Raw genomic sequence first — 23,291 nt, forward strand, 5'->3', positions numbered from 1 at the left:
AAGAAATGGTTAAATCTGGATTTCACACTTCTGTAGTCAATGCTTGTTTAAACAACCCTCTTGGTTGCAGCCCTCAGAAATGAGCATTTTTTTTCCTAGACGCACCAGCTTTAGATTGTTTAAATATACCAATAGTGATGTGACAGAGCCAGAAATGCCCATGTTGACTTTTTTTACTTATTTATAATACATACTTTTGAACACAGTTGTGCCAAACATGCACAAGTATTTTATTAATGTAGAAGTCAATACTTTATGAAACTGCAACCTAAAAAAAATTATATTTTAATGTTTCACAATAGGGTTTTTGGGTGCAGCGTTCAACTGTACTCCATCAGGTCAGCCACTGTGCAAAATTTTGTAAAACCATTTTCTTTCTTTATGCATTTTACTGCATTTACATTTGTTGGAAAGTATCGTATCGTGTGATTTGTGCAGTGGTATATAACACTGAAACAGATCAACTCACATGAGGATGACTTTAAATAAAAAGCAATACATTTATTTACAATTCAGATGTAAACAATTCATAAAAACATGTCAAACAAGTTGTACAAAATTCAAGTTTTCCAATATTAAAACTGGTCAGAAAAATGGAAGAGATTCACAATATTTTCTCTGCTGCTAAAGCACCTGTTCTAATGCTTTTGTATAGCAAAATAATTCAGGAACAGTATAAAACCATTCTCTAAACTAGACCTTTGATAATCCTAGGGTAAAACTGGAAATGTACTTGATTTTGGCAGGAAAACAATTCTTGCATTTGAGAACTTACTATATTCTAGATTTCAACCTGAAGCAACAAATCTAGTGAAACTCACCATTTTCAAAATTAACAGCTATATGGTACCAAACAGGTACAATATACCACTAACAATCTTGTCCACTCTCATTTTGTGATAAATGATATGATCTTTGCTACAACATAAGAACACCACTCAATTCAAGATTGTCAGGACCTCTAACACAATTGTCATCAAAATTGAAACTGTTGAAATATAAAACAAAAAGGACTTACCAGTGATGCTTAAGACATTTTTTAAAATCACAATTAATTGGGCACAAAAAGAGAAATACTGACTATTTTACAATTTGGTTTACCCTGTAATCATCCTGGATTAAAAACATTAATGTTTGTAGACAAGTCGGCAGTGCATTCCCCAAAGTGTGCGATCTTTTCTTGATGACGAGGTGGGACGTGCCACAGTGGAGAAAGGCTGTGTGTTGATCTGTATGTGCGGTAGACCTTTACAAAGAATGGGCAGGTAGCTGTCCTGTATGAGCCCAAAGACCTCCAGGGTCTGCAAATTTAGAAACTTTTCAAAGTCACTGTAGAGGGGAAAAAGGAGAAAATATTTATTGCTTGTATGCAAAGACTATATACAGACATAAAAGCACTCGAAACTGTCTTTTCTTTCTGAATTCAACGAATCTCTTACATGAGAGAAGCTGGGTGGATCTGATAACAACGACTCAGTCCCAGATGTCTCAGAGAGGACAGTTCCTGCAGGACGGGAAAACTGTCTGTCGTCACAAGCACGCTATCACTGTGATGAGAAAACATTACTGAACGTTAACCTCCTGCTGTTTGCTATTAGGCAGATGATCCACAATTATCTTCCCAAATCATGAACTCACCTCAAATCTAGGTTTGTGAGGTTCGGACACCTTTTTACTATAGCTTTGACATCTGAAACACAAAAATGCATAAATTATCTTTGCATGAAATAGAAAAACATATTTACATAAAGCTGAAATCCATGCTTTCCTCACCTTCCATGGTGAGGTTTTGTCTGTAACCACTGATGTTCAGTTGAGTGACACTGGAGGGAATGTTGTTAGCAATGGCTTGAACGTGGAGATTGTTGAAGTCACACCACGACACGTTCATTTCTTCAATTCTGGGTTGAGAAAAAAAAAAAAAAAAAAAAAATGTTATGGATGTTATTATAGACTTTTTCTGATGATGAACGAACCCCAAACGGAGCTGTACATCAGTTAATCTTACCGAGTGCAAGATTTCAGCATCTCAGCCAGAGATTCAGGAGAGAAGCCAGAACAACCACACAAATCCAGCCGGACAAACTCAGTATTTTGAGCAAGAGAACTGCAAGAAAGCAAAATAGAAATGGTTAAATGAATCTACGTGCAACAAAACTCCATAAACTGTCATTTCTACATAAAATACCACAAAGAAAAATAAATGCAATATCACATGAGTAGCTGTCGACATGCGTAATATCACGAGTAGCTGTCGATATCGCACAGCTACTCGTGTGATATTGCTCATTTAGTAACTGATTCTGTTACGCTGTTAATCACACACAACACACACAAAAAACAAAAAAAAAAATTGTAAGTCTTTTGACAGCGAACGGGCTACCTAATGTTAAAGTGTTAGTTCACCCAAAAATGAAATTTGTCATTAATTACTCGCCCTCACCCGTTCCAAACCTGTAAGACCTTTGTTCATGTTCAGAACACAAATTAAGATATTTTTTGATGAAATCCGAGAGCTTCTGACCTCCCTATATACAGCAATGTCATAACCAATTTCAAGGCCCAGAAACGTAGTAAAGACATCGTTAAAATAGTCCATGTGACTACAGTGGTTCAACCTTAATATTATAAAGCAACGAAAATACCTTTTGTGAGCAAAAACAAAACAAAAATAATGACTTTATTCAACCATTTCTTCTCTTCCATGTGAGTCTCTGAAGCTGTTCACATTGTAAACAGTGCAGCACTTCTAGGTTCTACGTCAGAACGACGATTCCGTTTGGCCAACGCTGTTCATGTGAGCAGCACGACGCATGCGTGTGATGCTGACGCAAGAGCCGGCCAATACTGAGTCGGCGTTCTGACGTAGAACACAGAAGCGTTGTGCTGTCTATACAACATAAATAGCTTAGGAGAATGACAGGGAAGAGACAAATTTGTTGAATAGAGTAGTTATTTTTGTTTTCTTTTTGCGCACAAAAAGTATTCTTGTCGCTTCATGAAATTAAGATTGAACCACTGTAGTTACGTTGACTATTTTAAATGTGTCTTTTCCACATTTCTGGGCCTTGAAAGTGGTAATCTATGTCTATGGATGAGTCGGAGAGCTCTCGGATTTCATCAAAAATATCTTATTTTGTGTTCTGAAGATGAACAAAGGTCTTACGGGTTTGGAACGACATGAGGGTGAGTACTTCATTTTTGGATGAACTAACCCTTTAGCTTAAAAAAAAAAAAAAAAAAAAAAAATACAGCAAGATTTTTAAACTCTACTTCTAGAAAATCAAGAACAAAGAATTAGGCGTGTTTTGCTTTATGTTTTTAATTAATTTATGTAGCCACTGTAAACTTTGTTACATATTATATTGTTATATTACAATGCTATTATATTTTGCACAGGCAATTAGCTTATTTTGTTGTAAATAAAAATGCCTGAGAATGTCACTGCTAAATACCTCAAACTATTGTGGTATTCCGCCATGTTTCTCACTGACATGCCTCAACTCAAACTCAGGGCTTAAAGAAAACCCAGAGTTTCCCCACTGGTGTTTATGACTTTGTGGTGGCGTTCATTTGCGTTCAACTCGTAAATACAATCTTTCTTGACATGACAAATACACCAAAAATCTACGGTTAGGGTGTAGTGTGCAAAATGGCTTTTATACTATCACTTACTGAATAATACTATCAGAGAGCACCAATCCTTCGAGACTGAGATTCTGTAAATGTCTGCAGTGTAACAGGATATCTTCAAGAACAGACGTCTCCACTGTGCAGTTTGATAAATCCAGATGTTGGATGCGAAGTTTCCTGTAATTCAAATAGTACTTAATTTTGAAAAAAAAAAAAAAAAAAAGGAAAGCAATAACAGCAGAAATGACGCAACATAACTGTGGCACTGTGAAACACACATTACTCACTCTGTACTTTTAAAACTGGGTTGACCGATGCAGGTGTGTGGACAGCGCAGCCTCAACGCCCCAGCTGAGAGCACCTGCCCAAGCTCTGCATCTAACTGTGCTTTTCCAACCAGGTCCACACTGTGCCACAGAGACTCGTCAAACCTGCAGATGCAGAGTTTTGACTATTATTATTTATATCACAGGTGATCAGTGGTCTTCCAAACTTCCAACATGGACTTTGTAAGAAAAGGGTATCAATAACTTACGCTAAACGATGCCAGCGCTTGCAGACCCGTGACGTCCTGAGTAGATCTTGCAGTGAGAGACGAGACAGGATTCCCAACAAAAGCTCATCAGGTAGACTGTCCCAACACAAGCCTGCTGAGGGAGGAGCAAGAAAACAAATTAGGCCCTCTACTAATCATACAGTCCATGTTACATCTTATAAGCAATTACAATTCAGTAAGTGGCCATCAAAATACTTGGGTTTTGTCAGTAGTTTGGAGGGAACTAATAAAAAGTCTGCTCATGCAACTATATCCCAAGACAAAACATGTTTCCAATCAGATAAACAAAATTCTCAGTCACAAACCTGATGATTCTCGTCTTTTTCTGGGACGTCTGGCTAGAACAAATATGTTTTCCTCATTTTCTTTCCCTTTTGCAGAAGTCAGGAGCTTTTTGTGCGGGGGTGACCACTGCTGGATGAGCTCGTTTGGAGTGTTTTCAGTGTCTAGACCCCCGCTGCAGGAGGGCCGCTTTTTCCATTTAGTCCTCTGAGGCCTGCACAAGGATCCCTCCAAATTCTCACTCAGTTCTTGAAACGGCCTACATACATAAAAAAAAAAAAAAAGAAACATTCAGCCAAACCACCATTTATTTTTGTTAAAAGGATATATAGAGAGGTAGCAGCAGAAAGCAATATGAAACCATATCCTCGAGCTCACAACACTAAGGTAACTATTAGATAAGTTCAGCCTGCAACAATCTATAAAATGTTCTCACTACACAAAATGTACTATTTGAGAACACACTGACAGCATTACAACAGTTTTGATTGTTTTATACTGTAAATTCCACGCTCACTTTACAAGTTCTGTGATGCCCGCCATTTGTCGCGAGCGCCTCTATACCAAAAATAACCACCGAACTAGTTTGTCTTTTAGAAAAACAAAAATATATATAAAGCAATGAATGCACTAAATAGATATAAAGAACTTTCACAACTTACATTTACTAATATAAATTCACGATTGGTGAAAAAGTCATCCTCGCGCGTCACAACACAACTAGTGTGGCGCGCGCCAACAGCACATTCGACTAAAATGTATTTTTAAAAAGCGTCCTGTAAAACTATGCACCAGTGATCTAAAGCCATGTTTTAACAAGTTTATTACTGTGTTCAGTGCTTCTTATAATACACCAAAAAGTTATATAAGTAATGAAATATTCCAAAGTGGAGGGAGAATCCAAAAAAGTACTATACAGAAACACACACAAGTCTCTAAAATTCAGGAAAATACGCGCTATATAAAATACAAATCATAATTCAGGTTTGCTAAATAAAAGTAACATATTACCTTTCGTTTGACATCCTGACTTCGTAGTATTACTAAAAGTAGTAACTTCTGCAAACTTTCAAAAGCAGCAAGGATCCCCCTGTCCTTCGCGCAGGCTGGCGGCGCATTTAAACCTGACTCTGGACCGCCTGTCCTGCTGCGATGCCATTGGCTCCAATGTGGGTCGCCGGAAGTGATGCATATCTGACAGCGTAAGGGAGGGATATTGACTTGCCGCCCTCTACTGTGGAGGACTAAACACCATCATACGTTTTTTGCCATGTCGAGACATGCAAGATGAAGTTACTTTCATCCCAAAAGTACAAATGAAACTGATGCACACAATCACCCAATACAGGCACTAGAAACTTGTGGCTCTGCAGGTTTGCTTGGGTTCCCACAAGGATTTTCTAGCAACAGCTCATCAGCTACTGTCCCAGGTCCCAAAACAAGCCTGTTGAGGAAGGAGCAAGAAAACAAATTATGATCTCTACTGCTCATACAGTCTGTTACAGCTTATAATAAGTAATTACAATTCAAGCTATTTAATAATGAAATTCCACTGAATTTTCTTAAAGATGAATTTTATAATAGACTCATGCCTTTGCATTGTTCTGTATCTGAAATAATAATAATAATGTAATTACTATTAATAGAAGTTAATATAAATTTGGTGAAATGCGGGAAAATACCGGATACCGTAAGTGTTCAAAAGAGACATTTTCTTGAAAAATAAGTCTTTTAATCTAAATATAAGTGTATCGCATGCATATATTTCCCGCACAGTTCGTCAAAATTAAATGTTTAATGTGAAATAGTTAAGTCAAGGTGATACAGCATACAACTCTTAAAAATAATTTACAACCACACAGAATTTAAAATTAGACCATACATTTCGCTGTTTTGAATTGAAAATATGCTGTCATTTAGGCTACATGATTCATGTAGGCTAATTAATAACTGAATGACGTTTTCTGATGTTTTCTGTTTCGACATATTAGACATACGAATGAGGGTGAATGTGTCCATATTTCGACAGCTGTACATTTGCTGTTGAATTCTGTCCCCGCCTCCCATGAGGTTCTAAAAAGGTAAAAACTGAACATTTAAACTGATGCTGGTGGTTAAAATCCATCCACACACACGATAGAATCAGAATTTTTTAACTCAGCACATCAACATCTCTCATAATTTGGGGGGGGGGGGGGGATTTCGTATTTCGACAGCTGTGTATTTGCCATCGAATTCTGTTCCCCCCCCCATGAGGTTGTAATATTTATCAAATTGGATCAGTCTCACACTTACCGATGGCTTTGTGGACAGTGTGCTGACTTCTGGTGCAGTTGCGTACAAAGAATCCTAGGTTGCGTACAAAGAATCCTAGGTTTGAGTCCAGGCTCGTGGAATTTTCTGGATCCCGTCTGCCTTCTCTCACCAATTTTGTTTCCTGTCAACATATTTAATATCATTATAAATGGCAAAAAAGGCAGAAAATTAACATTTAAACTGATGCTGGTTAAAGTCCATTCACACAGAGGATAGAATCAGCATCTTTTAAGTCACTGCATCAACATCTCTCATCATTTGGGGGGGGGAGTGGATTTCGACAGCTGTATATTTGTCGTCAAATTCTGTTCCCCACACCCATAAGATTCTAATATTTATCAAATTGGATCAGCCTCGCACTTCCTGATGGTCTTGTGGACAGCACGCTGACCTCTGGTGCAGTTACATACAAAAAATCCTAGGTTCGAGTCCCGGCTTGTGGAATTTTCTGGATCCTCAAAAAGAAATGCAACATTTTTCAAAAAGATTCGCTACTGTCTTCAAAAAGAATCGCTACTTTCATAAAAAGAATCGCTACTGTCTTCAAAAAGAATTGCTACATTTCCAAAAAGAATCGCTACATTTTCAAAAAGAATCGCTACTCCCCCCCCCAAAATAATAATAATAAAAAAGAATCGCTACTTTCCCCAAAAAGAATCGCTACTTTCCCCAAAAAGAATTGCTACTTTCTTCAAAAAGAATCACTACATTTCCAAAAAGAATCGCTACGTTTCCAAAAAGAATCACTACTTTACCTAAAAAAAAAAGAGTTGCTACTTTCCTAAAAAGAATCGCTACTTTCCTAAAAAAAGAAGAAGAAAAGAATCGCTACTTTCCCCAAAAAGAATCGCTACTTCCCCAAAAAGAATCGCTACATTTTCAAAAGAATCGCTACTCCCCCCAAAAGAATCGCTACTTTCCCCAAAAAGAATCGCTACATTTTCAAAAAGAATCGCTACTTCCCCCAAAAAAAGAATCGCTACTTCCCCCAAAGAATTGTTACTTCCCCAAAAAGAATCGCTACTTTCCCCAAAAAGAATCGCTACATTTTCAAAAGGAATCGCTACTTCCCCCCCAAAAAGAATCGCTACTTCCCCCAAAGAATTGCTACTTCCCCAAAAAGAATCGCTACTTTCCGCCAAAAGAATAGCTACATTTTCAAAAAGAATCGCTACTTTCCCCCAAAAAAGAATCGCTACTTCCCCCAAAAAGAATCGCTACATTTTCAAAAAGAATCGCTACTTTCCCAAAAAAGAATCGCTACTTCCCCAAAAAGAATCGCTACTTTCCGCCAAAAGAATCGCTACATTTTCAAAAAGAATAGCTACTTCCCCCCAAAAAGAATCGCTACTTTCCGCCCAAAGAATCGCTACTTCCCCAAAAAGAATCGCTACATTTTCAAAAAGAATAGCTACTTTCCACAAAAAAGAATCGCTACTTTCCCCAAAAAGAATCGCTACATTTTCAAAAAGAATCACTTCTTCCCCAAAAAGAATCGCTACTTTCCCCCAAAGAATCGCTACTTCCCCAAAAAAGAATCACTACAGTTTTCAAAAAGATTCGCTACTTTCATAAAAAGAATCGCTACTTTTGCCAAAAAGAATCGCTACTTTTGCCAAAAAGAATCGCTACTTTCGTAAAAAAAAAAAAAAATTAAATCTCTACTTCCCCAAAAAGAATTGCTACATTTTCAAAAAGAATCGCTACTTTCCCCCAAAAAAGAATTGCTACTTTCCCCAAAAGAATCGCTACATTTTCAAAAAGAATCGCTACTTCCCCAAAAAAGAATCGCTACTTTCCCCAAAAGAATCGCTACTTTCCCAAAAAAGAATCTCTACTTCCCTAAAAAGAATCGCTACTTTCCAAAAAAAGAATCGCTACTTTCCCACAAAAGAGTCGCTACTTTTCCTAAAAAAAAAGAAAAAAAGAAAAGAAAAGAAAAAAGAATCGCTACTTTCCGCAAAAAGAATCACTACTTTCCCCAAAAAGAATCACTACATTTTTAAAAAAGATTCGCTACTTTCATAAAAAGAATCGTTACTTTCCGCAAAAAGAATCACTACTTTCCCAAAAGAGAATCACTACATTTTTCAAAAAGATTCGCTACTTTCATAAAAAGAATCGCTACTTTTGCCAAAAAGAATCGCTACTTCCGTAAAAAAAGAAGAAAAAAAAAAAGAATAGCTACTTTCCGAAAAAAGAATTGCTACTTTCCCCCAAAAGAATTGCTACTTTTCCTAAAAAAGAATTGCTACTTCCCCCAGAAGAATCGCTACTTTCCCAAAAAAGAATCGCTACAATTTCAAAAAGAATCTCTACAATTTCAAAAAGAATCGCTACTTTCCCAAAAAAAGAATCGCTACTTTCCCCCCAAAAGAATCTCTACTTTTCCTAAAAAAAGAATCACTACTTCCCCCAAAAGAATCGCTACTTTCCCAAAAAAGAATCGCTACAATTTCAAAAAGAATCTCTACAATTTCAAAAAGAATCGCTACTTTCCCCAAAAAGAATCGCTACATTTTTCAAAAAGAATCGCTACTTTCCCCCCAAAAAGAATCGCTACTTTTCCCCATAAGAATCGATATTTTCCCCCAAAAGAATCGCTACTTTCCGAAAAAAGAATCACTACATTCGAGAAAAACAAAGAAAAGAAAAAGAATTGCTACGACGGATTTCGACAGCTGTATATTTGACATTTAGTCATATTTACATCTGTAAGTACTACTTGAGTTTAGTTTTGCAGTGTTCCCCTAACGTTATTTTAACATTCCCTTAACGTTATTCTAACTTCCCCTAACGTTATTATAACATTCTATTCTAACGTTCCTATAATGTAATTCTAATGTTTTTCTAACGTTATTTCTAAAGTTATTCTAAAGTTATTCTAATGTTCTCCTAACGTTATTCTAATATTCCCCTAACATTATTTTAACATTCCTATAATGTAATGCTATTGTTCTCCTAATGTTATTCTAACATTCCCCTAACGTTATTCTAACATTCCTATAACGTTATACTAACATTCCCCTAACGATGTTCTAATGTTCCAATGTCAGTAATGCTGTACATCAGTAATCATCCAGCTCACCCGCAACCCAGTAGTATAAGCGATATGGAAATTGGATGTATGGTGGCTTATCATCAACATTATAATAAACGTTCTATGTAAGTTATTTTTAGGTTATTGAAAGATGACCACACTGCAACGTTCTGGGAATTATATTTTTTGGTTGCAAAAAGAAAACCTAAAAAGAACTTTCCCAGAACGTTATTATTTGATTCTCAAAAAAACAAAAAGAAACAAACAAACAAACAGGAAACAAATACTAACGTTAGGGGAATGTTCTGTTATTGCTGGGGCCCAGCTAACAATTTTTGGTTGCCAGAACATTAGTTTTTGGTTCCTAGAATAATCTTTTTTACGGTTTGTTTTTGGTTAGCCAGGAAAGTTTTCTTAACGGAAACAGAATGTTAGTTTTTGGTTCCTAGAACGTTCCCCTAACCTCTTTACTCCGATATCATTACTCCACTGTACGTCAGTAATCATCCAGCACACCTGTGACCCAGTATATTATAAGCGGTATGGAAAATGGATGTTAGAGGACTATAATCAGTATTACAAACCATCTTGTTTTTATTTATTGTTTATAAAATTTGCCTAACGTTATTTTAATGTTCCTCTAACGTTATTCTAACGTTCTCCTAACGTTATTCTAAAGTTCCCCTAACGTTATTGTTATTTTAACGTACCTTTAGTTTTTTTTAACGTTCCTATAATGTAATTCTAACGTTATTCTAAAGTTCCCCAACGTTATTATAATGTTATTTTAACGTACCTCTAACGTTATTTTATTGTTCCTATAATGTAATTCTAACGTTCTCCTAACGTTATAACTAACATTCCCCTAACGATATTCTAATACTGTCGAGGAGGTCTGATGACGACACAGCTGTTTCACGATTGGCCGGATTCACCGCAGACAACGATCACGTGTGTTTCGTGTTTATTCTCACGCCTTCAGTTCCACTAATGCTCACAAATCTGTATTTTTATAACAGTAAAAGCTCTTTTCATGTAGTCGCGATGCTATATTGTGTTTATCAAAATAAAACTGATAAAAAACGTAGACCCCACTTGTATTTAAATAATACATGCTTATGTTGAACTTTATTCTTGTAAAAACAGATGCTGTAAGCAGTACATAAAGTATTGAATGAAAATGTCTCTGAAACATCGGTGTATTAGTCAAATATTGCATTAATTTCACTTTAGCTGTGATAAAGTATGCAAACGCAGCGCGAGCGTCACTACGAGAAGCAGAAAGTGTTCGACTTCACGTCTCCGTTTTTCAGCTCCTCCCCGCCTGCACGCGGCTACTCTCGCCGATCGGTTACATCCAGCCGCAGCCGATGTCGAACACATCTCTTCACTAACGGCAAGTTAATCGATAACGAATTGTGATTGGATCGGATGGTAATTTTGTTTTACGAAGAAATTTAATTGGGCTGTTCTCGCGCGACAGAACACCACTACTACTACTCGTTCTATGATCACCCAGTCGTAAGGAAATTTGAGAAAAGATGAAATACGGGACAAAACATGATTTTTTCTTAATAAGTCGGGACACTAAAAATAGAGCTGAAATACGACTGTCCCGGGAAAAACGTCTCAGAAATATCAACCTGGTTGTGTTTTTTGTTTTTTCACACACAATATACTCTGTACTAAATTGCAAAAAATAATCATTAATGTTTAAAATTGAGATTTAGAAAAATACAATGATTAACAAATTATATGACATCCAATTATATTCCCAGTAAATTTAGGGTGACCAGACGTCCCGTTTTTCCCAGCATATCCGAGCAAGGCATCGTTGTTCCCCATGACAGCAGACTGTGTGGTGTCTCCTCCATCACGATCCCATTGATGGGCGGCCAGCACGATGGCTGCGTACCCAATGTTATTGGACAGTATCCATTTAAAGGTTTACCCCAGTACTGGCTGAACTGCATTTGGCGGTTGTGCAATCACTTTTAATCTCGTACTTTTTTTTTCTGTGCCATACTTCGGTGGTACAGAACTATTATTTGATGACTGTGAAAAGATTATTTTGTTTGTTTGATGCTAAATAAGAAATATAAAATAATTTGTTTAGCCATTTTGCTTCCACATTTGTGATAAGGTGAGATGTATCACATATGTATGAGTTACATTTTTTTTAATAATAGAACTTATACAGAAAAAGTCCAGCAACAAAAAAGACAAGCTTTTAATTGCAGATCAATGATGTGTGTTTATTGAAAATAAATAAACTAAATGTGTTCCTAATATTGGTAAAGCAGCTGTTTCTTGTGATGCTGTATTGTGTATGCACTTTTCATGTGTACACCAAGGTTTGACAAATACAAATCGGTCCATGTAAATAAAGTCAAATCAAAAGAAAAAGACCCCAAAATTATGTAATATTTGTTCACCATGTATAGTTATTGTACACACAATTACAGCAAATTATTAAATTGTAAATAAACCTCAATGTTAAATGTGTTCATTTAAGAAAGAAATATTCACTGAGATAAGAATAAAAAAATAGAAATTATTGCCATTTCACAAATAACATACCAGTGAGTGAAAAACAAAATTTATAATTTAATTTATAGAAATAATTTTTGGCTATTACCTGGATGATCAAAGTATATAAAACAATGGAACTTACAAATAACAAATTATATATATAACAAAAAACAGAAAATGTCCGTGTTGGCTCACTTTGCTCTCCTCATCTCCTCCATCCATTGCCCTACCGTCTTTCCAGAGGCTCTAGCACAAAAGTGGACTCCGCGGAACTGGCTGTGACCAAACTCTTTTGTCTTTGGTTTGCCACACTTTTGACAAAGATACTGCTCGGAAAGCCGCTTCAGGGGTAACCCTCGCTGGGCTGCCTCTTCCTCTGCCTTCCTCCGCCGCCAAGCGGTGGTCCGAGGCACCTTTGGACTAGGGAGTCTGGTGGCAGCAGCTCTTTGCTCTGGGACCAGTCGTAAGGCTGGGGAATCAGGAGGCTTGGGACCTCCAATAACTACTTTAATTACATCTCCATGTTGAAGGGGCTCCGGAACGTCGTGTGGCACAGGAAGTAAGGGCTCAGAAGCCTTCATGTGGTCAATGCTCTGGTTCAAAACCAACTGTTCTTGCCCCTGTTTCCTGGCATTGTACCTATGCACAGAAAAGATGATACAATAATCAAGTTGTATGAATATACAATTAATCTACAACTCCATATTAATAATCGTTAACACTTTGTTTGATGGTCCACTTTTCCACCATCGGCCAAACGGTTCTAAGTCAACTTATTTTACTAATCCTAACAGTCTACTAATACTCTAATGAGAGTTCACTGACATGTAGATTCAATGTTAATTATAGTCAACAGAATGTCTAAAGGGAACCATCAAAATAAAGTGTAACCTTATCATCAATTATTGACTCACCACTGGCACAATGTCCGCTGATTTATCTCAAGCAGCTGTAACCGTGTCTGGGTTGAGATGGCAGTGCTGTCCTGAACAATGTCCCTAATCATGTTGTAGTCCCGGAGGACGGCAGCCCACCTGTTCTCCCTGACACCGGCGATGGTCTGACCGGCGGGGTGAATGTGGCTGAGAGCGAGGCAAATGGCAGCGACAAGCCGGCTTACAATGAAGCAGATTTGTGGAACAAATCAAAAGGTATTTTTAAGGAATTTCAGTAAAGATAAAAAAATGTATGATGTTTAAATCGTCTGGCACACATACCTCTTCAGACCATCTATGCACGGAGTCGCAAAGGTATCGGTATGGCTGTTGTTAAAGTGCAGTTTGTTTTCGGGCTGTGTCGGGTGGACGACACCATGCTTGTCATGCTCTGATAGCTTATCCCACAGAGTGACAATCTCGTCCACCTTTCGCTGTGTGACAAATCCATGATTTCTAAGCTCAACCAAACTGTTGGCCAGGTTAATAACACGGTCATACCCAGGAACACCATCAGGCCCCATGCATTTTTCCTCCTGAGAGAAAAAAAAAAGAAAAAGAGTAATAAACATAAAAGAGCACATACAAAGGGTAGAATTTTTCTTTTAAATCAAGGCGATATAACTGGCAAACTTGGGTTAAAGGGTTAGTTCAACCAAAAATTCTGTCATTAATTACTCACCCTCATGTCGTTCCAAACCCATAAGACCTTCATTTAACTTTGGAACACAAATTAAGATATTTTTGATAAAAACCGTGAGCTTTCTGATAAACTGCAACGTTATTAGCTTTTCCGGGTTCTATGTCAGAACTCCGGCTCATTATTAGCCAGCTCCTGCGTTAGCATCACACGCATGCATCGTGCTGCTCACGTGAACAGCATCAGCCAATACTGAGCCGGCGTTCTGACGTAGAACCCAGAAGCGCTGCCCTGTTTACTACATTAACAGTGTATTAGACTGACAGGAAAGAGAAGAAATTGTTGAATAAAGTTGTTATTTTTGTTTGTTTTTTGCACGCAAAAAGTACTCTCGTTGCTTCATAAAATTAAGATCAAGGTCAAGTTTATTTATATAGCCCCTTAAAACAACATAAATGCTGACCAAAGTGCTGCACAACATACGAAACAAAACATCCTCATACAATACAATTTAAATACTAAAAAAAAAATATAGAAAGAAAACAGAAATTAATAGAATTAAAACAAAACATCAGCATGCAAAATAAAACAAAATATTATCAAATTAAGCATAAACCTGGGGAAAATATGTTTTAAGAGGAGATTCAAACGTGGATAGTGTAGTAGGGGATAATCTAATGAAAAAAGGAAGGGAATTCCAGAGCTTTAGACCAAGAACTGAGAAAGCCCTGTCACCTTTGGATTTAAGTCGAGAGGTTGAGTTTTGAACCACTGCTGTCACATGAACTATTTTAACAATGTCTTTACTACCTTTCTGGGCCTTGAAAGTGGTAATAACGTTGCAGTCTATCAGAGGCCAGAAAGCTCACAGATTTCATCAAAAATATCTTAATTTGTGTTCCGAAGATGAACAAGGTCTTACGGGTTTAGATTGACATGAGAGTGTGTCATTAATGGCATAATTTTCATTTTTGGGTGAACTAACCCTTTGAGAGAACAGATATATGCTGTGTGAAGGGTGGGAAATAACTTTTTTGCCAACCAGCTAGTGCCATTGTGAATGTGTTTTCTATGTAAAGAGCACATTATTAAGAAAATGTAAAAAAAAAAAAAAAAAAAAAAATTATAATATTATATATATATATATATATATATATATATATATATATATATATATATATATATATATATATATATATATATATATAATTAAATAATACAAAAAAATATATAAATAACATTGTTCAATCAATAATTTTTCCCAAAAATGTGCACATGTGCAAATCTTTACAAATAGCTAATTGAGATAACACTTATGAAGTCACGTTCCTATTATCTGTGATTTAATAGTGCAGGGCAATTTTTTTTATTTATTTTTTTTTTTTACAGTGAACAACACTTACATTATCATCTTCCTGTGAGATGCCCTGAGGCGTGAACTGGTCTGCAGCGTATTGCTCATCCTTTATGGGCCCAGAGGTGGAAGACACTATTGGATCCGGTTGGGATGTTGATAGGCCGATGGAAACTGATTGCGGGGGCACTGCCTGAACTTGAAGCAATTTGAGGCTGAACTCCAAGAACTCTGGTGATTTAAGGTCATTAAAACCTGAATCCTCATATTCCAGGTCAACCTCCAGCTGCTCATCACTTCCATCAGGTGCATCAGGATCCATAATGCCGTCCACCTCCAACACTCTGTTGGTTTGAGAGTACAGATACTCCACTCCTATGAGCTCACCTGTGCAAACAGTATGTCACTAGAGTGGTTCATTATTTAAGTAATAAAAAAGAATCAAAAACAAGATAAAATGGACTAAATACTAAAACAGCATGACAAACATACACTACCTTTCAAAAGTTTGGGGCAGGTAAGATTTTTTTAATGTTTATAAAAGAAGCCTTTTTAAAAGCTTTCATTTTAATATATTTTAAAATTTAATTTATTCTTGTGATGGCAAAGCAGAATTTTCAGCATCATTACTCCAGTCTTCAGTGTCACATGATCCTTCAGAAATCATTCTAATATGCTGATTTGCTGCTCAAGAAACATATTTTTATTATCAAAAGTGAAAACAGTTGCTGCTGCTTAATATTTTTATGGAAACCGTGATACATTTTTTTCAGGTCTCTGATGAATAGAAAGTTCAAAAGAACAGGCATTTTATTTGGAATGGAAATCTTTATAAATGTCTTTACTTGCACTTTTAATCAATTTAATGCATAATTTCTGAATGACAGTATTAAAGTATTAAAAATCTTACTGACCCCAAACTTTTGAATGGTAATGTACATACTTTTTTTTTTCCTGAAAGTAATAAAAATTCCCACCAGTTTCATTTCCAGCACATCTCAAATAATGTATTGTGCTATGTAACAGCATTTATTGGTGGAAATAATGTTGGAATAAATGACATTTTAGAATAAAAAGGCTGACTAAATTGACAGCTAGCATGAATATATACATATAGTACAAACATGCAATGCATTACCAGTGTACTCTCCTGGGCTACTGTGATCCTCAACCAGTTTACAGCCTAGAAACTTTTGGCTCAGACAGTTTGCATAGCGCTGCAGTGGACTGCCTTCATCGACAGCAACAGATCGCACCTTGTTCCACTGCACTACCCCTTCTAGCAGATAAACATGGAAGTACAAGTCATTTGTACTTGTACCTAAAAAAGAAAAAAAGAGAACTTATATACATTTGAATCAAAGTTAAAACAATTCACAGAAATAACACATTATTTATGGGTCATGCAAACCTGGAATGAAGTGGTTCAGATGCTGATGGAATGCTTCAAGGGATTCTATACCACGTGCACAGTGGTACAGAGGAAGAACTAACCCTCCTCTGGTGACCTCTCTAACCTTCCTGTAAAGCTGGATGCCTGGAGGGTCCTGGATACACCGAAGATGGCATTGTTGGGCTGGCCAGATCTCTTCCATCCTCTCCTGGTCCACCAGTTTGTTGCCCATGAAGTCTGTAGCTCCCATGAAGTCTTTCAACAGCTGTTCAATGAGCTGCTTGGTCACCTGAGCCTCACGTGTCCGGTGGCGGCAGTGCCTTACTAACTCTTTGGCAGTGGGCTTCCCGATTGCTTTGGCATCTTGTCGCAGCTCCTGTTGCTTGGCTTCTTGCAGTCTTTTTAAATCTCCAGCATCCCACTCAAATATACAGGAGAAGAGCCGTCCCATGAAGGGGCCATACAGTGGGTGGCTTTCTGAAGTGACGCCTGCTGCGAAACGCTGCATAAACTGCCATGCGTCCAGCCTGACAACCAGCTGGTCCCACTCGTGGAACATGGCTTCCATTTTGCTCTTGCCTGTCGTGGAACAACAGTCCTGGCCCACGTACAGAACCTGCGGAGGAGGTTCTCTGGCTCGCCGGTAACGTTCCATCAAGCCGGAGCACATGGGAAGCAGGCCCTCTCCATCTGTTTGGGTCAGGACACACATTAGGACCTGCCCATTCTCATTTCCTACATTTGTGGCCCACACAGCTGAATTGTGTTTCTTAGTGACCTAAAGATGGATGAAAAGAACTGGTAAATGCTACAAGATGAATCTTAGTGTTATGTGGGCCAAGGATACTTATTTTTATCTGGATCGGTTCATTTATTTTAAAAAATACAATTAAAAACAAGTTATAAATACAATGACTTCAATACACCTCTTTTATGATGGAATCAAATTAATTCTGATATTATGATAAAAATTTCAGGATGATACAACCTGCCCTGATATCATGATTAAGGAAACATTTGAATTAAATTCTTAAAAAAATAAAACATATAACATTTTATTATTATTGAATAAAAAAAATGAAAATTTTATTTTAACAAAACTTCTTATTAATATTTATGTGATCCAACAAACATGCAAAAAAAGTAAATAATATTATATAGAGGACCCCTGCAGACCCTCATGACTGAGTGTCAAGGTCTACAAAGTCTTAAAATATCAGATAATTTGATGTTTTGATAACATGGAAATATTACTTAAAATGTTGTAAAATGTTATACAATATCCACCCAAAAAACTTAGTGATATAGATAATTATTTACAAATGAATTAATTAATAGCTATTAACATTGATCATTTATTAATAATGATTAAAATGTGTTTGCTCACATGTATTCAGGTGTATGTTAAATATTATTCATACTTTGTTCATGAATACATCACATGACATTTTTAGAGTCATTAAATTTAATTTTGCCTTGAAAATTATCTTCAAAACCACATGAAACCAACATAAATACAAATAGTACATTAAATGTAAGCTACATTTTTTAAAATTATGTCAACTTTGTCATGGATATTCTTATACACTACTTTTTTCATCAATATTAAGCAGCAAAACTGTTTTCACTTTTGATAATAATAATAAATGTTTCTTGAGCAGCAAATCAGCATATTAGAATGATTTCTGAAGGATCATGTGACACTGAAGACTGGAATAATGATGCTGAAATTAAGCTTTGCCATAACAGGAATAAATTACATTTTAAAATACATTTAAATAAAAAAAACAGTTATTTTAAGTTATAATAATATGTTATAATATTACTGTTTTAACTGTACTTTTTATCAAACAAATGCAGCCTTGGTCAGCATAACAGACTTTTTAAAACTTCTGAACAGTAGTGTATGTCATTAACACAAATACTACAATAAATGCATCAAATTTAGTTGTGTCTTCTCACCTTCTCGGTGGAGGCCATCTTCAGGATGGAGCCGTAAATGGAAGTGACCCTGGCCTTCATCTCTCCGAGTCGTGTCAATACATCCTTTGCATATACCGCCAACAGCAACGACGGAGAAGGCACTGGCCTCATCTGTGGCACCCTGAGAGAAACAGTGCTAAGATCTTGAAACTTGTTCAATACAGAGAGGTACTCTGCGGCCTGAGCCATCCACCGCTCCTTATGCCGGACACAAAGGTGCTGGTACATCTCAGTTGCACTCTTCCCTGGTGTCCGACACTGCATCAGTCTAACAAGTTCTTTATCGCAAGACAGCCTTTGAATGAAAAACGCACACAAAAATCAAACCCTGAGCATTTAACACATCTTTACAATGTTTTGATATACAAACAACTCAGCCTACCTGTAGGTCAGGACTGCTGGGAATTTCTCACGATGGATAAGATCCAATTGATCCAGAATGTCTTGTGACCAGCCTGCCACCTTCTTCTTGCAAGAACAGCACTCTAGGTACTCTGTGACAATGAAATACCACCCGCTCATGTCCAAAACCCTCTGGACGGTGTTGTGTAGCCCACAAGGCCTCAAATAATTGCCGAGACGACGGCAGTTGGGCTTCGTGCACACTAGCCTGTATGCCCACATGCGGCTAGGCATCCAAAGGAACAGCCTGCTCTGAAAGAACGGGTCAGGACGAGGAGGAGGCTGTGCATACAACAACTGGGGTCCAGGAGGTGACCACCACAGCTTTAGAGGTTCAGTCAGCGTCAACTTCCCAGATGCATCTCTGATGAAGAGAGTCTTACTGACCCAGAGATGTAGCTCTTTTGGCAGCGTATGCTTCCAACCCTCTGGTAGTAAAAGCTGTTGAAGAAACAGAGAGAAAGAAGTTGAACATGCAAATGATTTCATTGTTCTGCAAAATGAGGGCCACAGCTACCATTTGACTTACTTCTTCAGGAGGATCAGGAAGCTTTTCACCTGCTTGTTGAGCCATTTGTGATGAGGGTTGGCGTGTTCGCAGCCAGGAGGATTGGCTCGCACAAGCTGCTGTTAAAGAAAAAAAAATCTATATATTAGTGATGCACTGATTTTTTTTTTATTTTATACCGAAACACAGAAACCGTAAATAAAGTTTTAATTTAGCCTGGAAACCAAAACTAAAAATGAAGTTTTGGTAATTAAATTTGGGGACTTGATCTCTTTATGTGGTTCAGGGTGTCATGTTCTTGTTATAGTAAAGTTCTTTGACAGCAGGTCGCCTCTCAATATTTCAGCCCAACAGATTTTCCATTTTGCTACTCTAGCATCACTTTTGGACACGGTGAAGTGAGTTGGATGCAATGACACAGTCAAAATGCACCGTCAGAGAAACGCTAATTAAACGTCATAGTTTCAGTCAATGATCTCGTCTCTCCAAAACTATTTCTACCGAAAATGAATTTTTTTCCGCCTGTTTCAGACACGAGGCATTGGAACAGTGAGACTCATGACCCAGTGTCAACAGTGTTAAGGTTAACTAAAACTATTAACGTTATTGTTAACTGGAATAAAATGTAATTATTAGATGAAAAGCCTAAAATTAGAAATGCTGTCTTGCAAATAATTGAAATAAAATAAGTTGAAGTTAAAGTACTAAATTACTAAAACTTAAATTAAGAAAATAAAGCTAAATAGAATATTTAAATACTATAAGTATATTTAAATAATACTAAAATAACAGTGCCTGACCTCAGTGATGCTTGTGTCTGGTTGAGCATTTATTTTAAAATCATGGTAAAAAGCATTAAAGGACAAAACTGACTTTACCCTCACACCTGAATGGCTTTCTTCTGTGGAACCCAAAACTAGATATTTGAAAAATGTATTGGAACAGTTTATGTGCATAAAATGAAAGTCAAATGGGGTCCAATGTTGTTGGCAGTGTTACAGTTATTTTCAAATGTGTTCAGAAGGCTTCAGGTCTGGGCTTTGTGCAGTCAAGTTCTTCCACACCAGACTCAGTAAATAATTTCTGTATGGGCCTCGCTTTTTGCACAAGGACATTGTCATGGTAAAACAGAAAAGACCCTCCCTAAACTGTTGCGACTAATTTGGAAGCACAGAATTTTCTGGAATGTCATTGTATGGTGTAGCACTGAGATTTGTTTTCACTGGAATTACTGTAATGGCCAAACCTGACAAGGGGGTGTCCACATACTTATGGCGATATACTGGCACTTTAGTTATTCTCACGAAAGCATATTAGTCTACATAATACATGTGTTATTACTGTTAGTATAATTTAAAAGTGCATACAACTAAAACAAAACAACACCGCTTACAAAACGACACAACGAACTCAGCTTATTGTGTAATGCAATATGTCATGACTGTAAAGAGAGAAAATTGTTGACCCCTAGATGAAACCCCGTGCATTAATACGCCAAATCGCCATGATAATTCGCGCATGGTCACCTATCAAAAACATGCAACGTTTACTAATTACACAACATGTGTTTCAAACTCACCTGAAACGAATCATAGTAATCTTACAAGTCTTACCTTGAGGACGCCTAAATCAAATAGAGACAACGCAGATATATCAGCAAACGGCTCACGCCAAGAACTGTTAATTTTGTTTTCTGAAATAAGAGTGCTGTTTTGTGTCCCGACAAGTTAACGTATCGCACGTGCACGAGCAGTCGCACTTGTGTGGACCTCAAGAGCAGCGAAACTACAATCAGAGACATTGCAAGAGGTGGAGACTTACCACTCCTATAGGACTGAATGAGGAAAATCGTAGCGCTCAACAATTAAAGCGCTCAGCTTAAAGTGCCAATCGCATTTTTGATAGAGGACTAAAAGTCCCGCCTTCCAGTTAAAAGAGCCAATCGCTATTTTCATAGTAGCTCGCCCGTTTGTTTACTCTTTACTGCGCATGTGCATTAGACAAGCTGGATATGCGCCGTTGCAGTCAGATGTAAATCGTATATAAATTTAACATTGCAGTTCCGTAGGATTTCAGATGTTTCCCTGCTTAGTTATCATTGTTTTGGGCAGCGAGGCAGGAATCACAATATATCTGGGTCCTTGACAAAAAAAAACGATTTACCTGATAAACAAATCACGTGATGAGCACAAAAGCAAAAAACATTAAATAGTATGGTCAAAGAATATACACTAACAAGAAGCGACAATCAATAGAACGTTCCATGGCAACACCAGCAGCGGCCCTGCGTTTCCGCCATTTTGGGGTGAAAGCGACTCGGCAGTCCACTATATATGGCAATATCAGCTGCTTTGTTTAAAAAAAAAACGTACATTAAAGCTGAAATCCAAGCTGAATGATGACAACACAGAATAAAATACTATCACTAGTGATCACCAAATCCTTTTAACAGTTTATTTTACACACTTTGTGTTTAAGTCTTCCACTTTTTTTCACAAAACCTTTGCTCTCTAGAAACCCAGTCAGTTTGGGTTAAAACTTCTTTGAAGTTCAAGTATTAGCATTATAAACACTGAATTAATACCAACATATGAAATTAAATTAAGGACATGCATCAGAAAGATTGGGAATGTTGGACAATAAATACATGAATATAACAGCTTGATTTTGCAGTGTTGTCTAATGTCCGTTAAAGCAAAAGTGTCCAAAAGTGTGAATTACGCGATAACGGACACAGCAATGCATCATTATAAGATCATTATGTTTGTAGCGTGATCCATTAAAACGTACAATATATTTCAATTCAGACCTAGTGGAATGATACTATTATTAGCCTACTATTACTCCTATTACTTGTTCGTTGCAAACATGATGATCTTAAATTTATTAATTATTAATTTACTATTAATAAATGTGTAAGTTGCATAAAATGGAAATACATAAATAAAGTAGGCTAACTTTACCTCAGATGGTTGAATGGTTAGATTCCACAACTGGTAAAATAAAACATATTGTAACGAATGGAGGAAATGATGAGACTCACTTAAAAGCTTAGTCTTCTTTTAAGACTAAGATGAGCACCTGTTTGGCCGATGCTCCTGCCACACAGACAGCGAACAAACTTCTGGAACCTTTTCCCCAGAACCCCGCCCACACAACTGAACCATAACACAGGAAAGAACACATGCACTTAGATTTATCCGAACAGAACATAAAACACTGTTTAGACTTGCTACAATATATAAGACAATACAACATTTACTGTAGGTGCCATAAAATTTACTGATGATTTCATTTGAAAAATGTTCTTTTGCGCTTCTGATTTGGCAGTGAAATTCGCCGATTTTGGGTGCGTAAGATAGTTTTTCACCCCATAATGGCGACCGCGCTACTGGAGCGCCATCTAGTGGCTGTTGCCCAAAAAGTATCAGAGTGTCGCCTCCTGGGTTCTATACTCTTTGGTATGGTAAAGGGCAAAGGCACCTCTTCCATTCACTTGTGCTCAAGCGAAACGGTCTCTTGTGTTCCTGTCAGCAGATTCGCGTTTTTAAGCATAGGATTTCCCCCACAGAACTGCGTTCGCGGAATGAAACACTGATTTTCCCCAGCAGCTGTTCTGATTACATTTAATTTGTAGAAAAGCTACATCTCTGCAATATTTTATTTTTGGGTTGTAATGTACTACTTTTGATACTAATTCTAATGTATATTGTGCAG

The 23,291-nt window shown here is 37.1% G+C and overlaps 2 protein-coding genes across 7 annotated transcripts; both read right to left on the minus strand.

Annotated features, from left to right (window-relative positions):
- Positions 1-476: 476 nt before the first annotated feature.
- skp2 (S-phase kinase-associated protein 2, E3 ubiquitin protein ligase) lies at positions 477-5,658 on the minus strand. 2 transcript variants are annotated; one of them, XM_051878108.1, is made up of 10 exons: positions 5,483-5,658; positions 4,495-4,730; positions 4,169-4,280; positions 3,921-4,064; positions 3,676-3,810; positions 2,009-2,107; positions 1,774-1,901; positions 1,639-1,690; positions 1,440-1,547; positions 477-1,329 (listed from the first exon to the last, which is right to left on the minus strand). In XM_051878108.1, the coding sequence occupies exons 1-10, from the start codon at positions 5,494-5,496 to the stop codon at positions 1,128-1,130; spliced, it is 1,230 nt and encodes a 409-aa protein (XP_051734068.1). In that variant the 5' UTR covers positions 5,497-5,658; the 3' UTR covers positions 477-1,127. The 2 variants fall into 2 exon arrangements, with proteins under 2 accessions (XP_051734068.1, XP_051734067.1); XM_051878107.1 differs by having other exon boundaries at positions 4,169-4,283; positions 5,483-5,657.
- A 6,397-nt stretch (positions 5,659-12,055) lies between these two features.
- Positions 12,056-22,636, minus strand: si:ch73-112l6.1 (uncharacterized). 5 transcript variants are annotated; one of them, XM_051878325.1, is made up of 10 exons: positions 22,618-22,636; positions 19,596-19,693; positions 19,047-19,507; positions 18,644-18,959; positions 16,700-17,459; positions 16,427-16,609; positions 15,338-15,675; positions 13,577-13,830; positions 13,274-13,474; positions 12,056-12,998 (listed from the first exon to the last, which is right to left on the minus strand). In XM_051878325.1, the coding sequence occupies exons 2-10, from the start codon at positions 19,638-19,640 to the stop codon at positions 12,551-12,553; spliced, it is 3,006 nt and encodes a 1,001-aa protein (XP_051734285.1). In that variant the 5' UTR covers positions 19,641-19,693; positions 22,618-22,636; the 3' UTR covers positions 12,056-12,550. The 5 variants fall into 5 exon arrangements, with proteins under 5 accessions (XP_051734285.1, XP_051734284.1, XP_051734286.1 ...); XM_051878324.1 differs by lacking the exon at positions 22,618-22,636 and adding an exon at positions 21,396-21,511; XM_051878326.1 differs by lacking the exon at positions 22,618-22,636 and adding an exon at positions 21,188-21,381 and having other exon boundaries at positions 13,274-13,441.
- Positions 22,637-23,291: the final 655 nt, after the last annotated feature.

The sequence above is a fragment of the Ctenopharyngodon idella genome, chromosome 21 (assembly GCF_019924925.1).
Source record: "Ctenopharyngodon idella isolate HZGC_01 chromosome 21, HZGC01, whole genome shotgun sequence".
Taxonomy (NCBI): Eukaryota; Metazoa; Chordata; class Actinopteri; order Cypriniformes; family Xenocyprididae; genus Ctenopharyngodon; species Ctenopharyngodon idella.